The following is a 17,271-nucleotide window of genomic DNA, read 5'->3' on the forward strand; positions in this document are numbered from 1 at the left end:
TCAGATCTTTCTACCTTTACCAAAGGTAGCTAAGAACAGGGAGGCATTTTCATTATTTTCAGTTGACAGATGAATGCCTGACATTTCTCACTTAAATATTAGTTAAATTCAGTTGATCAGTGTGTTACTCTTGGTAGAACTGACAGTTTGTAGAGGAATCCAATGGGCCTTCCTAACCTGAAGTGTGATTACTAGAATTTGAACACCTTAATGCTCAGTGCCCAACTCGTAGTAGGCAGTGTTGTTGAATGAATATGTGACAAAAGATATATTTTAGATCAAAGGTTAGAAACTAGTGCCTCTTTATCCCAGTGTATTGTTTTGTACAGCCTAGGAGCTAAGAATGGTGGCTCACATTATTAAAAGATTGTAAAAAGAACAATGATACAAAGAATATGAACTGGAGACCCTATGAGACCCATAAAACCTGAAGTTTTTGTCTGGCTGTTCACAGAAAAAGTTTGCTGATTCCTGGTTTAGATAATGGAAATATTAACTATTCTCCTTTTTGTTTATACCATGTTAGATTCACACAAAAATAATCAGTGTAGATGGTGGCATCATTGTGATGTTTGTCACCTACTAAACAGGCCAGAGTAATTGCCAGATGCAGGAAGCCTTTGAATTAGGAAGCACAGTTAATTGTAGAAGATGCATGTTTAATGAAGTTCAGGCCGACTTGTGCTTATAAGTCTTCAAGAACTATTTTGAACATGTCATTGAACCTTTGTATTATATGATGTCATAACTTTAAAATTTTATCTAACCATTTATAGAGTATGGAGGAGAAAGGAAATAAAGGATTTCTCCAAATGAAATTGCTTTTTAGAAGTAAAGGCTTTAAACCCCAACTGTTTCAGTTGATGATTTAAAAAAAAAAAAAAATCATATTTTGAAAGCAGGATTACTAAAAATAGAGTTTGGTCAGTTCATTGAAGTCTTCAGCCTTTGGGAAAGATAGTGGAATCTAATTGCTATAATCAGACATCAGACACGTTATTAAACATATATTCTATTTCCTGTATCAGCTGTGGTAATGGTAACTATCTCATAAGGTTAAGAGAGATAAAGAAGTTTGTAAAGCATTTAAAGTAGTAAATAGTAAATTTTTTTTAATTAAAAATCATAAATTTACATAGGGCAATGATGTTTGATTCATTCTGTTATTTTTTTTCCCTTCCCCCCCCACCCCTCCCACCCCTCTTTTCCCTCTATACAGTCCTTTCTCCATTCTTAGCACCCTCCTTATCCCTAACCCTAAACCTAACCCTAACCCTAATGCTAACCCCTCCTATCCGTCATTATATGTCCTCATCCGCTTATCAGCGAGATCATTCGTCCTTTAGTTTTTTGAGATTGGCTTATCTCACTTAGCATGATATTCTCCAATTTCATCCATTTGCCTGCAAATGCCATAATTTTATCATTCTTCATGGCGGAGTAATATTCCATTGTATATATATGCCACAGTTTCTTTATCCATTCATCAACTGAAGGGCATCTAGGTTGGTTCCACAATCTGGCTATGGTGAATTGAGCAGCTATGAACATTGATGTGGCTGTATCTCTGTAGTATGCTGATTTTAAGTCCTTTGGGTATAGGCCAAGGAGTGGGATAGCTGGGTCAAATGGTGGTTCCATTCCAAGCTTTCTGAGGAATCTCCATACTGCTTTCCAGAGTGGCTGCACTAATTTGCAACCCCACCAGCAATGTATGAGTGTACCTTTTTCCCCACATCCTCGCCAACACCTATTGTTGCTTGTATTCTTGATAATCGCCATTCTAATTGGGGTGAGATGAAATCTTAGGGTACTTTTGATTTGCATTTCTCTTATTACTAGAGATGTTGAACATTTTTTCATATATCTGTTGATTGCTTGTACATCTTCTTCTGTGAAGTGTCTGTTCATTTCCTTAGCCCATTTGTTGATTATATTATTTGTTTTCTTGGTGTAGAGTTTTTTGAGTTCTTTATAGATGCGGGATATTAGCGCTCTATCTGAAGTATGAGTGGCAAAGATATTCTCCCACTCTGTAGGCTCTCTCTTCACATTACTGATAGTTTCCTTTGCTGAGAGAAAGCTTTTTAGTTTGAATCTATCCCAGTTGTTGATTCTTGCTTTTATTTCTTGTGCTATGGAAGTCCTGTTAAGGAAGTGTGCTCCTAAGCCAACAAGTTGAAGGTTTGGACCTACTTTTTCTTCTATAATCTGCAGGGTCTCTGGTCTGATTCCGAGGTCCTTGATCCATTGTGAGTTGAGTTTTGTGCAGGGTGAGAGATAGGGGTTTAATTTCATTCTGTTGCATATGGTTTTCCAGTTTTCCCAGCACCATTTATTGAAGAGGCTATCTTTTCTCCATTGCATATTTTTGGCCCCTTTGTCTAGTATGAGAAAATTGTATTTATTTGGGTTTGTGTCCATGTCCTCTATTCTGTACCATTGTTCTACCTGTCTATTTTGGTACCAATACCATGCCGTATTTGTTACTATTGCTTTGTAATAGAGTTGAAGATCTGGTATTGCGATACCCCCTGGTTCACTCTTTCTACTGAGGATTGCTTTAGCTATTCTGGGTTTCTTATTCTTCCAGATGAATTTCATAATTGCTTGCTCTATTTCTGTAAGGTACATCATTGGGATTTTAATTGGAATTGCATTGAATCTATATAGCACTTTTGGTAGTATGGCCATTTTGACAATATTAATTCTTCCTATCCATGAACATGGGAGATCTTTCCATCTTGTAAGGTTTTCTTTAATTTCTTTCTTTAGTGTTCTGTAGTTCTCATTGTAGAGGTCTTTCACCTCTTTTGTGAGATTGATTCCCAAGTATTTTATTTTTTTTGATGCTATTGTGAATGGGGTAGTTTTCCTAATTTCTCTTTCTGAAGATTCATCACTTACGTATAGAAATGCATTGGATTTATGAGCATTGATCTTGTAACCTGCTACTTTACTGAATTCACTTATGAGTTCTAAGAGTTTTCTGGTGGAATTTCCAGGTTCCTCTAAATATATAATCATGTCATCAGCGAACAGGGATAGTTTGAGTTCCTCTTTTCCAATTCGTATCCCTTTAATTTCTTTGGTTTGTCTAATTGCTCTGGCTAGAGTCTCAGGAACAATGTTGAATAGAAGTGGTGAAAGAGGGCATCCCTGCCTTGTTCCAGTTTTTAGGGGGAATGCTTTCAGTTTTTCACCATTTAGAATGATATTGGCCATGGGCTTAGCGTAGATGGCCTTCACAATGTTAAGGAATGATCCCACTACCCCAATTTTTTCTAGTGTTTAGAGCATGAAGGGATGCTGTATTTTATCGAATGCTTTTTCTGCATCTATTGAAATAATCATGTGATTCTTAACTTTTAGTCTGTTGACATGGTGGATGACATTTATTGATTTCCGGATGTTGAACCAACCTTGCATCCCTGGGATAAAATGCACTTGATCGTGGTGCACTATCTTTTAAATACATTTTTGTATGCGATTTGCTAAAATTTTGTTGAGAATTTTTGTGTCAATGTTCATTAAGGATATTGGTCTGAAATTTTCTTTCCTCGATGTGTCTCTGTCTGGTTTAGGTATCAGGGTGATATTGGCTTCATAGAATGAGTTTGGGAGGGTTCCCTCCTCTTCTATTTTATGGAATACTTTGAGAAGTATTGGAATGAGCTCTTCTTTAAAGGTTTTGTAGAACTCGGCTGAGAACCCATCTGGTCCCGGACTTTTCTTTGTTGGTAGGCTTTTGATGACCTCTTCTATTTCATTGCTTGAAATTGATTTAATTAAGTTGTGTATGTCCTCCTCGTTCAGTTTAGGTAATTCATATGTCTCTAGAAAATTGTTCTAGATGTCTTCGAGGTTTTCTGTTTTGTTGGAGTATAGATTTTCAAAATAGCTTCTAATTATGTTTTGTATTTCACTCGTGTCTATTGTGATATTTCCTTGTTCATTCCGAATTTTAGTAATTTGAGTTTTCTCCCTTTTTCTCTTTGTTAGTGTGGCTAAGGGTTTATCAATTTTGTTTATTTTTTCAAAGAACCAACTCTTTATTTTGTTAATTTTTCCGATTGTTTCTTTTGTTTCAATTTCGTTGATTTCGGCCCTGATTTAACTATTTCCTATCTTCTACTACTTTTGGTGTTGGTCTGCTCTTCTTTTTCTAGGGCTTTGAGCTGTAGCATTAAGTCGTTTATTTGTTGATTTCTACTTCTTTTGTTGAATGTGCCCCATGAAATAAATCTTCCTCTAAGTACTGCTTTCATAGTGTCCCAGAGGTTTTGATATGATGTGTCTTTGTTCTCATTTACATCTAAGACTTTTTTAATTTCCCTCCTGATGTCTTCTGTTATCCATTCATCATATAATAGTGTATTATTTAATCTCCAAGTATTGGAAAAGTTTCTGTTTTTTATTTTGTCATTTATTTCTAATTTCAATCCATTATGATCTGATAGAGTACAAGGTAGTATCTCTATCTTCTTGTATTTGCTAACAGTAGCTTGTAAATAGTATATTTGTAAAGCATATTAATATTTGTTAATGGCAGCAGTGGTTAAAATAATAATGGTCACTTTTATTGATAGGTATAAAAGTTTGAGGAGTCCTCCTTTCCAGGATTAATTATGGCCCTTAAACATTCAGCACTGGGCAGACAAGTGCCTGATCCTTAAAATTCTAGAGGTAATATTTTTGGTACCTGAAATCTAGTTTCCCAGATAAGTATTCCCTGTCCCATTATTGCTCATTAGATGCCTGAGATTTTAATATCGAAATTTTTACAGTATCTTCAAGCACTTTTGTTAGTACTTTAAAACCAGTTTTAATAGTTAATGCCTTGTCGGTTTTCCCATTTAAAAGCTAAACAACTTAGAGGTAAATGAGTATTAGAGCTGGAGGGGTAAGGGATATCTTTGGCATGTTTTCTGATTTCAGAGGAAACAGATCAACTATTTTGTATTGTACTCCAAAAAGAAAAAAAAAAAAAAGGATGAAATTAGGTTTCTGAAATTGCATTGAGGCTGGTGACTTAGACTCATTGAAATATTTGTATTACTTCACCTTGTATTCAAGGTATATGCTATACCTCTAGTAAATTGACATTTTAGATGAATGCTTTTTGGGAAAATGTAATTATTAAAACTTTACTTGAATTATGTTTATAATAGGCTGTTGTTTTCTTATAGTTTGCAGTGTTGATGTGGGTATTTACCTATGTTGGTGCCTTGTTCAATGGTCTGACCCTACTGATTTTGGGTAAGTCTACAAAACCACTGGAATCAAAACTTGCAGTACAAGAAGCTTAAAAAGACATTTTAGTGGAGAATATTCTTAAGGAAGATATTGAGGTTGTGATATCTTTAAACAGGTGAATAGATACCATGTTTATTGAAATACTGCTTTAGTTCCTGAAGACTGCTGCAACTAACAGTGTAAACCAGAAAATGTGTAGCCTTACCCGATGGTGCAGTCTCAAGTCTAATTGGGAATGCCTATGTTTTAAAAAAAAAAAAACTTGTGGTATGATTTGGAACTAGGCATAGTTCCTGCAGCCTCACTCAATTAATTTGTTCCTCTGGAGTGGCACCTTAGATGTATCTTGTGTATTCGTTTGTTCATTAGGAACACTGCCTGACTGAGTGTTGCCAGTTCGATAGTTTAATGTTTTTTCCCTAAATTGTTCCACTCTAAAGTTTTGAATTTCCTTTTACAGCTCTGATTTCACTTTTCAGTGTTCCTGTTATTTATGAACGGCATCAGGTAATTTCTTAATTGTAACTTCAGAATATAGAACTCATTCAAAACTTACAAAAGCCTTTGTTGGCACTTGGTAATCAGCAATAGTAATTATCTCTTCATCCTTTTTTCCTCTTTCAGGCACAAATAGATCACTATCTAGGACTTGCAAATAAGAATGTTAAAGATGCTATGGCTAAGTAAGTATAATCTACAACTTTTCTTTTTAACTAAGGATGAAGTGTACTGGATTGAGAATAGTGCAGAATTTCATGTTACAGGCATGAGTAGCAAATCTCCCATCAGTGTGACAGAGTTGGCAAAAGTGTTTTCCTAACACTTAACATCATTATTTTCTCTGAGGCAAAGGTAGGAAAATTATAGGTAGTAATTTGGCAGCTTTACAACTTCCTTTCTTGTATAAGCTAGACAGTATACAAGTATCTGTGGGGATAAGTACCCAGTAATAATATTCAGGAAAACGCAAAAGCCATTTTTTTTTTTTTTAAATCCCAGTTAACTCGAGGTACTCTAATGAAGCACTCAATTGCACTATGACCTCCTTGAGTGATGTGCAACTGGGTGCCTCTCTTTTTCATTTCTTTTTAATATGCAAATGAGTGTGTGATCTTCAGTATGTTTGCATAAGCTAATTTCAAATGAATTTCTATTGAAATAAATCACTTAAAAATTTTTTAAAATGATAGCATTTTAAAAGCAGAAAACAATAATTACACTATTTACCTTGACTGTTTTTCCCCTTCTTTTCATTTGTAGAATCCAAGCAAAAATTCCTGGATTGAAGCGCAAAGCTGAATGAAAAAGCCCAAAACAATTAACAGTAGTTCATCTTTAAAGGGGATATTCATTTGATTACATGGGGGAGGGTCAGGGAAGAATGAAACCTTGACATAGCAGTGCAGTTTCACAGATCTTTATTTTTAGCAATGCACTGTTTGAGGAAAAATTACCTGTCTTGACTGCCATGTGTTCATCATCTTAAGTATTGTAAGCTGCTATGTGTGGATTTAATCGTAATCATATTTGTTTTACCTATATGAGGCACTGGTGAATAAAAAGTGATCTGAGAAAACTGTATATTACACTTTGTTGCAGGTAGTCTTGCTGTATTTTGGGGAAGTTACAGAGAAGGTGGAGCAGAAAAAAACCCTTTTCACAGTTTGTGCACTGTGTATGGTCTGTGTAGATTGATGCAGATTTTCTGAAATAAAATGTTTAGATGAGATCATACCACTAAAGCAGGATTGAAAAAGCTTTGCCTTTTTGGTATGTTCTAGGTGTATTGTGAATTTTACTGTTATATTAATTGCCAATATAAGTAAATATAGTTTATATATATCTATATATAGTGTTTCACAAAGCTTAGACCTTTACCTTCCGGCTGCCCCACAGTGCTTGATATTTCAGTCATTGGTTATACATGTGTAGTTCCAAAGCACTTAAAATATATTTCTAGGCGCACTACCATCTGTTTTCATCTTGAAACAATGCCACACACATAGAACTCCAAAATAAACTTCATTGCACAAGACTTACTGTAGTTAATTTTGTCAGAAACTCTGGGTCTATGGACTGACTCTAATGCTTCCGAAAATGTTGTTTGCAAATATCAAACATTGTTATGCAAGAAATTATAAATTGAAGACTTACACCATTGTGGTTTAAGCTGTACTGAACTAAATCTGTGGAATGCATTGTGAACTGTAAAAGCAAAGTATCAATAAAGCTTATAGACTTAAAAAGATGTGTTTGTTATTTTGGTTTCATAAAAGTGCAACAGATTGAATGTGTACATGAAGGGCAGATTTTACTTCAACCAGTGAATGGCAGTTTGTGCTTTCAGAAAGATTTTCAGCTATATTTACTTTAAAACAGAGGTCAAAGAACATGTTTACATAATCAAATTTATTTGACATCAAAATGTTTTTAAATTTTATACTTTGAAAATAAATTCATGCACCAATATTTTAACATGTAGAATACAGTGCAGGATTTTATGAACATACATAAAATTATACCATATAAATGTTTACAAATAAGATGTAAGAAGTTTTCTTGACACAGACACTATTGCTCTTCAAATAGTTGTACATATCACTTATCAGTTCATTTTTTTGTCCACATGGTTATTTGAATACAAGATCCAATTTAGTATGAAAGGTCAGTAGTACAGTATAATAGGCAGACATGGTTATCACTCAGCATCACCAGTCACATGGTTACAGAAAACAATTAGAACTGCATAGGGACGCTACTGTGGGCCCAACAACCTATTAGTGGATTAATGTAAGGCATTAATAAATTGGCATATAAAAATAACTTAATGAATAATCTAATCCATTTAGAATGCTGAAGCACTTTTGTGGTAAATGTTAATCTATTCTTTAATTGAAAATGCTTCATTTCACCTTTTCTCTAAACTGACTGCAAATAGCCAGGAACTCAAGTTCCAGAATTTTGGTGCACTGACTGGCAGGACTAGTTGGTGTCTGTGCTTAGAGCCACCTTTCCTCTCAGTGAGTGCTGTCAGCCCCATCCGACAGTGATTGACTACGTAAAAGTATGACTTGAGGGGCTTCAGGGATGACTTCAAGTTAATGTCCAAACACATTCTGTTGGACAACTATCTCAGGAACTCCAAGCTGTTATTTTCTTTCATTATTTTGATTCATCAGATATTCTTGGGACTTTTAGGAATTTGTTTTGCAGAATTTGAAAATCTGGACTTGACATAGTTCACCTAAACCAAACCAGTGGAGTTGCCTTGACCCCACTCCAGCAATGGTAAACCAAGGTGTAGCTTCAGGTCACCTCATATGTTACCATTTTAAGATTTAATAAGACAAATCAGCTTATCCACTTGGTCATACTTGAGTTTTGTTTGTTTTCCTTTTCTGTTTGTAGTAGAGGTTTGTTTTATTAGATTTCTAGTTTGGATTTTATAGGTTTGGCACTAACATAATGAAAATTCATTCTACTTCTTGCAGAACTTAAGTTCCTTTGCTGCTCACCTTCCTTATAACCATTTTTTTCCCATGTAGTTAACTAATGTCTCTCATTTACAAAGCCTTGACAAACACAGGACATGGGTGACAGAATGAATCTGCTAAGGGTCCTGTAGCCCTCCTCAGTTTTGAAGTTTTAGCACCATATGTAGAAAGGAGATAACTTTGTGGGAGGTGAGACAGCAGCCCACACACTGGAAACTTTCAAAGGCACTTAATGGATATAAAACTGCAAAGGAAACATTAAAAAATTAAGTTTCTCAACTTGTTTATAACATGGCTCATTTGGTATTGAAAGCTAGATGTGGAGAACAGGCTATTTCTAGTACTTCAGTGCATCTAACTTAAGCTGTGTTCAAATTATTTGTAAAAATGAACATTCTTGAAGTATTATAGAAATAATAGCAAAACATCTTTTGTAAAAGTTTTGATGCAAATTAAAAGCTACATATTGGTTAGGGTAACTGAGGCTTTAAATTTTGTTATTGGGCTATACCATCAGGACTTGTCAATGTAGTTAGTACTTATAGTTTTTAATCTCACGGAGAGAGACTAGCAGTCTTTACATTTTAGAACTTTACCTTCCCTCTTGGCATCACAGTTTTGGAGAGTCCAGATTATGGGAGCAGTCATATGACTGGACTAGCATTTGGAGCTTGTGCGTGCCCGCAGCATCAAAGATAGGCATTTCCCAGCAGCTTAGCATCAAGGTGCAGCCTCGGCACTGCCTCTGCGTTTGCTGGGTGGTAGCAGTAGCAGCAATTGTAACTATTATAAGAGATATCTGGCATTTACAGACATCGCCACACGAATACACTGAAGAAAAAAAAAAAAAGACAGTCATTTTTGTATGGCTGGACGTTATGTCAAATGGCAGCTAACAGTCTTGCGGGGTGCTCAAGAATCAAGCTCAGGTGATGTGTTGAACATTTTGAATAAACCAGGAATCTTTTAGGACCATAGTTTTTAATTTTTTAAAATTCTTTTCATGGCTCTTTTGGTTTTTGTTTGGGTTGGCTCTTTCAGCAGCTTGAGCATGGTCAGTGAGAACTTTTGACAACTTGACTTCACACTCTTTCGTGTGACTATTGGAAAGGTTTTTATCAATGCCACTTGAGTTGGAGAGCTCTTTTAAGAGTTTAGCACGGAGACAGGGACCATGGTGTACTCATGCCTACAAAGGCCTGCAGGCCCTGCATTTTTAAAGTTACTTCTAAAGAAGCCTTGTATAAGAAACAAGTCACCTATCTCCTGCACTGGGGTGACCAATTCACTTAGGTCTCTTGTTCCTAGCTTGTTCAGTCTGACTGGTGTTCTGGATGGGTGTTTACACTCTGTAGCTGCCAGTACTATCTCAAGGGTTCTAAGTGCCAGCAACAGTTGGCACAGCATCAGAAAGCCTCCTTGGTGCCATGTTCTACACAATGCTTTCAGGTGGGAAGTGGATTGACGTTTTCTGTACGTACATTTACCCAACCTAACTTAGACCACTAAAAATATCAGAATGCAGGTGTTCTATATCCCCCTTAAGAGTTTTGCTTGGGCTGAATGGAAACCAGCATTCATGCTACAAGAAAGTTTTGTGACATTAGATAGAGAAAATCTTGAGTTAGAATGACCTAGTCCTGTTTCTCCATGCTCTTATGAAATAGCCTCGGTGGAGAGACAGAAGGTGGCTGCCTACTCTGAAGTACTTAAGAGGCTAGTACTATTTGGATCAGGTTGGTAGGGAGTCTTCTAAATTCCTGACTTCCCCAGTCACACCTCATGTAAAGCCACATGCCTGTTTCACACTAAGGTCAAAAGCTGCCCTAGTTTGTAGTGTAAATAGCAAGTTGGAGTTCTACTGTCACTAACTAGCACTGGGCCTTTGTATTCTCATGTCAGACTGGCTAGCACTTGCCCTGCTTGTTTCTTAGGGCAACCATGGCACAGTACTGTATTTTGAAACTTCACTTGGCTGTGGATTAATCATGCATCTTGAGTGCACTGGCAACTGGGAGTTTTTAAAAAGACATGGATGAATTCTAGCCTAATTGTTGTCCCATGATGCCTGCCTGCTGTCCAGCCATCTTGGATCTCTAGCCCCTTTGCCCCTACCCCCAGTAGTGCTCAGAGTAGCTATCACATGATAGATTTGGGTTGAACGTCCCAGAAACTGAATGCCTTCTGCTTGGAAAGTCCTTCCTTTCATTAGGACTCATGGAATTTCCCATTTACTATCCCACATCATCAGCTCTTAGCCACAACCCTGGCAGAGCCGGCCCACAGGATACCTAGAGGTGGAGAGGGAGAGAAGGCAGGCCTGAGGGGTCAGGACCAGATTAACCATGTTAGTACCTGCAGTCGTCTCCTCCAGTGCTGACCACATACTTGTCATCGTAAGAGAAACGGATATTTGTCACGTGAGCCGAGTGACCAAAGTAACGTTTATGTTTGGCCTATAAGCAAAAGCAAATGGAGATAGCTAAGAGATCCTGCTCCTCCTGGCAACTGCAGAGTACTTTGAAGACTCTCACACCCCCACCCCTCCAGAACCTTCTTCGCTTTGGGGATTCCCACTTGGTCTAGACAGCATTAGCCAGCCTTTCACTGACTCTCCCGCCTCATCTTGTTCCACTCGTGACCATTTTGTTCACCTTCCATCATTCCTTCTCCCAGTTTCCAGAGAGAGATGAAAAAGGTTAGTCACTGCCAGATCTCCACAGGGCTGGGACAAGATGCCTCTCCCCCAGATGGCCACCTAGAGATGGCCACTATTCTCCCACAGACTGCAGAAGAGCCCAGAAGCAGTGGAGGAAGGTTACTCAGGAAGACTCACAAATTTTTCTGTGCATGGAAAATCAAACAGCTTCACCAGCCCAAAATCATCTCCTGTGACAATGTTCAGGCCAGCATGAGTCACACACGCACAATTGACATCAGCCTTGTCTGCATTTCTTGGCCAAATGCCAATGACTTCGTCTCCTAGGATGCTGTTCAACAGGAAGAAGTGTTAGGGGGAAGACACACCTGAAAGTGCTGTGGTCAGTCATCCCCTCCTGGGGACACGAGGGACATTCTGTGTAATTCAGGATGGTCATGTGGCTCTTCTTTCGAAGCACCCATCCCCTCCCCTTCTGTACTCTTGGGCCAGCTTACACCATTACTTCTCTGCCTCATTCCCCCACACACCAGAAAGAAAAGTTAGCCCATCCTTGATTCTCTTCCTCTTCCCCCTAGTCCTGAGTATGTAAATGATGAGGAGAAAGGAAAGGGGCTCCTTTGGACTCAAGCTGGATGTCTCCTGTGTCTTGAGTGGGCTAGGCACTGTTTCTGATCCTGCTGGCAGCGATTCTAGCCCTCCCATTCCCTTACCCAGGTGACTGGAGGTTTCACTGTGTACCTCGGCTTGGCCAAGAGACAGGAGATGGTTGCCTTTTGAACTTCTTGACTGGGATTAGGAACTTGGAGTGAGTACATAAATGGCTTCACATTTCAAAAGCCCTGATCAGATCAAGCCATCAGCCTACACCAGTGCCAAGAAGCCTCCCTCCTTCACCCCCAAAACAAAAGAGAGCTCTGCCTCTGAGCTTCTGCAGATCCTGGCCATCACAAACGCAGTGGCAGAGCCAGTGACAAAAGACACCCTTATGAGCTTCCTCAAGAAGTGTTTTCTTCAGTTACCTTGTCCAGGAAGCCCAGGTGATCTTCTCAATGACCACGGCTTCAGTTACCTGTTTCCCCAAGGGAACTTCATGTACCTGGCGCTTATAGGCTCCTGTTGACACCTGCAAGTGGAAGGGAAACCGTGTTCATCCACTCTCTCAGTCCAAAAGACTTCCTTTTTTTGGTATACTGCTCAGAGGCCCAGCCTCTGAATCCATAGGACTTTTCTCAAAATCCAGGCTCAGCTCCAGGCCACGAAGCCTGGGACCAGCCCATGGCAAAATTCAGAGCACAGGGTGTTTTTCCACCATTGTCTCACTGTATCCCAAAGTCCTAAGGCAGTGGTTCTCCAAGTGATGCTGATAGCATCATCTGGAAACTTGTTAGAAACATGAATTCTCAGACACCACACCAGACCTGCCAACTCAGCCACTTTAAGGGTGGGGCCCAGAAATCTGTTTTAACAAAGCCTCCACGTGTTTCTGAAACAGGTATCCCTGTCCTCAGAGAATCTGTGGTACAGAGGTAAGGCAGCTGATGAAGGCGATTTTTTTAATTGTCTAGGACCTGACTCACTTCTCTAGAGTCTTCTATAGGAAACTGACCACCTTTTGCACAGTTAAGGTCATCTGCCAGCACTTTTCAGTTCATGACCACTGCCTACATCTTTAGCCCCTCTTTCCCCAGGGTGCCTCTACCCCAGCCGCCCAGGCTTTCCTTCTGTTCATGGAAATGAGCAGGGCTCTCATGCAGATGGCCTGTTTCCACCCCTCTGTTAGCTAATTCCCACGCATCCTACAGTCCTCAGCTTAAATATCAATTACTCAGACAGGAAGCAAATCTAAATTCAGTACCTTGTTAAATGCTCCCCAGCACCCTGTACTTCGCCTTTTTCTCAGCATGCAATCACAGCTTATAATTAGATGTATATTTTGTAATTGTTTATCGCTTTATCTTCTCCATGATTGAGAAACAGGGACCAAGCTTATTTTGTCTGTCCAAACACCTAGCATAAAGCCTGGTTCAGTAAGTAGTTGATGGATGAATGAATGCATTCTCTCACTTCATGGTGAATACCCAACAACAGGCCCACAAATACATAATAATATTTGTTGAGTGCTTGAGAAATCTTTTGATTTTAGCTGTCAGTCCCAAGACTGGGAACGCTTTCAATTTCAATCCCTCCTCACTGGTCATCTTCCTGGGGACCCAATGATGAGATCTTACTCCAGATCCACCATCTGCAATCCAGGTCTCAAGCGTGGTGGGCCAATACTACCCAGGAGATTTTGGAAATAAAATGAGTAACCATAAGTGATACAAGCCTTAGTATAGCCCCAGAGAACTAGAAAATTAGGAAGCTTTGAAAGGGAGATGGTGAGGGGAAGCGAGAGATTCATGGTTTTTATGTTTGTATATTTTTAACTGAAGAAAATAAAAAAATACTCTTTACTTTTTAAATTTTATTGCTTCTAAATTTCTGTAAGCCTCTGTTTCTACATTTATCAAACAGAAAAAATAAAAGTACTTAAAGGTTTCCTCTGAAGAGTAAATTAGCAAGTAAATAATATAAACTATTATTATTATTACAATTATTTTTGGTTGCCCTTGACATAAGTAAACCCCAGGCATACCTGAATGTATTTGCTATCCGCAGAAAAGTCCATCTGAAGGACAAAGCTTGGGATATCTCTGCAGTAGCCAGTGCGGTTCAGACTTGTGCCCTGAGTGAGGTCATAGAAGTCAACTGTGTGCTCAGAAGAACCAACAGCTAAGAATCGGTTGTCTGGGCTGATTCTAGAAAAAGCAATCCAAGAGCATGGCCCATGAGGAGGCTGCTTAGGGCTGATCAGGCATGGAGGCTGCTCTTCGACAGGCCTCCCAGGCCCAAAGGCAGTGAGATCCTCCTCGTGACCCATACGTGGGCAGCTTCTCCCTGTAATCTATGGAATTCAACAATTTTTTGGCTCAAATCTCACAGAAGGAAATGACTCTGTGTGGCCTTTTGTAGAATGGTATCATACCTGACAAGTAGTTTTGCCACATCCTGTGGAAATAAGCAAAGACACATCCAAGAATGAACATGTGCGGGGACATCATTTTTTAGTTGGCTTATGAAAGTGGCCCTGGCACATCTGAGCTCTTCATTCCAGTCACAGCCCTTCTGGAAGGAAACCCACTGGTAGGAGACTGCCCGCTTCCGTACCTGATATCTTGGATGGCAGATTTCCGGTCTCGTTTTTTCCCCCAAACTTTCAGGCTGTTCACCAACAAGATGACAAACTCTCCATTCTTCATGCCAATGGCCACCATCTCCCCATCAGGGCTGTAGGCTGCACATCTGGCTGCATGGCCCAGGTTCACCTTGTTGAGCAGTTTCTACATTGATAAAAGGAAAGTCCCCTGAGCCCTTGCCTCCTCAGCGGGTCTCCAGGGATAATTCTGCACCAGGCCAGAGTGGTCAGGCTGATCTTGCTGCTGCCGTAGGCCACCACACCTCCTGCTTCTCACAGTGAAAGTCCCTGAGTAGTCAGGGTAACAGTGTGTTTGATTATAGCATCTTGGGGGACAGGATGTTTTAGGGCAGGGTTTGGCAAACTTTTTCTATAAACACAGCTAGTCAATATGTTAGACTGTGAGCCACATGGTGTGTCAAAACCACTCAACTCTGCCTTGCAGCACAAAAGTAACTGTTGATGATACATAAACAAATGAGAGTGGCTTAGCTATAGAAACAGGTTGCTGGCCAGATTTGGCCGTTGGGCCTTAGATTGACAACCTTTTGCTTAGGGGAAAGAATGTGAGCTTTAGCACATGCTAGCATGAATCCTGAACTCTGTCACTTACTAGCTGGGTATGTTTGGGGAAGTCACTTCCAAGGTTTCCTATTTACTAGGAGATTATAATAATATTGGTCTTGGAAGGTTTTTATAAGCATTAACAACAGTGTACATGATGTAGCTGGTACATAGTAGGTATTCAATAAACAACAGTTGTTAATTTAAAAACTGTCAGGAGTATAACAACCACATTTATGCATTTGCATGTCTATTTGTTGACCTTTGTACTAAAAAACAGGATATTTACTAGCCCTTTTGAAATAAAATCAGGTATTTTAATCATTAGAACTTGAGTACTTGTTTTGGATTAAATGAAGTGGGAAACATTTTTTTCCCCTAGAGTATTCTTTGCTATTTTACCTTTGCCTCAGATGAACGTTAAATTTATTTTTCCAAGTTCTAAGAGAAACCTTCTTGTGATTTTGATGGAAATATATTTGGGAACATGTGACATTTTAAATTATTTTTAGTCTTTCCATCCAAGGAAGATGGGATTTTATTTTATTTTATTTTAGATTTTGTGGGCTCTTCCATATCAAGAAAGTCATCATCTCAATTAGATTATTCCTGAACTATAAAAGTTCATATACAAATACAAAACTACAGGATGGGCTGAGTGTGTGAGGGACTTTTATTATCAGGCTTTCTCTAATTTAATTGCTGACTTCTGGCTGAGAGTCAGCCTCTGCCTTAACACCAGCCCTCTCCTCCCTCTGCTCCCACTTGTGGGGTCTCTGAGCAGGGCAGAGCAGGCCCCTCACCTTGTCAGCCAGGTCCCAGATCCGGGCTGTACCGTCATTGCTGGCAGAGATGAAGATGTCCTTTGAGGGGTGTGTGGCCAGTCCCCAGATCTCCCCCTCCATGTGCCCATCAATCAGGACGTTAGAAGCAGCGTTTTTTTCACCAACTTCAATTATTTCTCCATCTTTGGTTCCTACTAAAATTTTTCCCTGTTGTAATCAGAACACTATTAGAAAAAGGACAACTGTATGATGCCACTCCTATGAGGAACCTAGAGACGTCAAATCCATACAGATAGAAAGCAGAATGTGGTTGCCAGGGGCTAGTGGGAAGAGGAGTTGGTGTTTAATGGGGACAGAGCTTCAGGAGATGAGAAGTTCTTGCGAATGGGTGGTTGCACAACAAGTGAATGTACTCACCATTGCCAGACTGTAGCCTTTAAAATGGTTAAAATGGTTTTGTGTATATTTTGCCACAATAAAACAATTTAAAAGCCACTGTTAGAGAAACTTGATAAAGTTGCTTTACTATGTTGCTATTAAAATAGGAAAAGCTGCAGTGCTGGCCGTGTAGCTCCTCTCGTAGAGTGCCTGAGTCTCATGCTGGAGACCCAGGTTCGAGTCCCCAGCCCTCTGTGATTGTGCAAAATAGGAAAAGCTGAGAGGTGACTTGCTTTTCACAAGTAAACTGTCCCCTCAAGTGACCTCCTCCATTCTTCTTGCTTTGCCTTTTCTTCATCAGCTACCTTGGGTGGGTTGAGCCCAGAGTTCCCATCATCCAACTGCTGTTAGAACATTCCAGGGACTACAGCAAGCTCACTACAGGGTGGGGCAGCAATCTCTGTTCTTGGACAGCTCAAACTTAGGAAGTTCTTCCTTGAGCCGAACAAAGATCTACTTCCTGACAACTTCCTGATTCTGGGGCCTATTCCTCCCTACATCTCCCATAATTACTCTTCCAGATGATTGTCATTTAGCTGTTTTTGTTGTTCTTTTTAGTTATATATATATGATAGTAGAATCTATTGATATATCTTATTATATATATCTTATCTTCGGGAATATATCTTATTCTAATTAGGATCCCAGCCTTGTGGATACACATGATGGTGAGATTCACTGTGGTGTATTCATATATTTACACAGAAGAGTCACGTCGGATTCATTCCTCTGTCTTTCCTATTCCTATCCCCCAACCCCTGATTGTCACTTAACTTTAAAAACAAAATTCCCAGTGTGTGGATTCCAACTGAGGTTTGCTTTTCTCATGAAGAACAT

At 39.2% G+C, this 17,271-nt stretch overlaps 2 protein-coding genes across 10 annotated transcripts in view; one reads left to right on the forward strand and one right to left on the reverse strand.

The window, feature by feature from the left end:
* RTN4 (reticulon 4) overlaps positions 1–7,502 on the forward strand; it is a 65,179-nt gene extending 57,677 nt beyond the window's left edge. For all 4 annotated transcript variants that reach the window (XM_079110203.1, XM_079110204.1, XM_079110205.1 and 1 more), the window contains 4 exons: positions 5,190–5,259; positions 5,717–5,763; positions 5,881–5,939; positions 6,517–7,502. In XM_079110203.1, the coding sequence (XP_078966329.1) occupies positions 5,190–5,259; positions 5,717–5,763; positions 5,881–5,939; positions 6,517–6,559 (219 nt within the window). In that variant the 3' untranslated portion in view covers positions 6,560–7,502. The remainder of the gene's footprint in view (positions 1–5,189; positions 5,260–5,716; positions 5,764–5,880; positions 5,940–6,516) is intronic.
* The window catches only part of EML6 (EMAP like 6), a 252,532-nt gene continuing 241,953 nt past the window's right edge, over positions 6,693–17,271 (reverse strand). Inside the window, exons 35-43 of one of the 6 annotated variants that reach the window (XR_013759096.1) lie at positions 16,015–16,203; positions 14,620–14,792; positions 14,048–14,210; positions 12,432–12,535; positions 12,151–12,198; positions 11,587–11,740; positions 11,106–11,206; positions 9,347–9,581; positions 6,693–8,994 (exon numbers count right to left, since the gene is read on the reverse strand). Coding sequence is in view for 3 of the 6 variants with exons in the window: in XM_079110187.1 (XP_078966313.1) it covers positions 9,557–9,581; positions 11,106–11,206; positions 11,587–11,740; positions 12,151–12,198; positions 12,432–12,535; positions 14,048–14,210; positions 14,620–14,792; positions 16,015–16,203 (957 nt within the window). In the remaining 3 variants the exon portion in view is untranslated. Of the gene's footprint in view, positions 9,582–11,105; positions 11,207–11,586; positions 12,212–12,431; positions 12,536–14,047; positions 14,211–14,619; positions 14,793–16,014; positions 16,204–17,271 lie in introns of those variants that run through there. The other 5 variants (XM_079110187.1, XM_079110188.1, XR_013759097.1 and 2 more) reach the window with 5 other exon arrangements.

The sequence above is a fragment of the Sciurus vulgaris genome (assembly GCF_902686455.1).
Source record: "Sciurus vulgaris genome assembly, chromosome: 14".
NCBI classification, from domain to species: domain Eukaryota; kingdom Metazoa; phylum Chordata; class Mammalia; order Rodentia; family Sciuridae; genus Sciurus; species Sciurus vulgaris.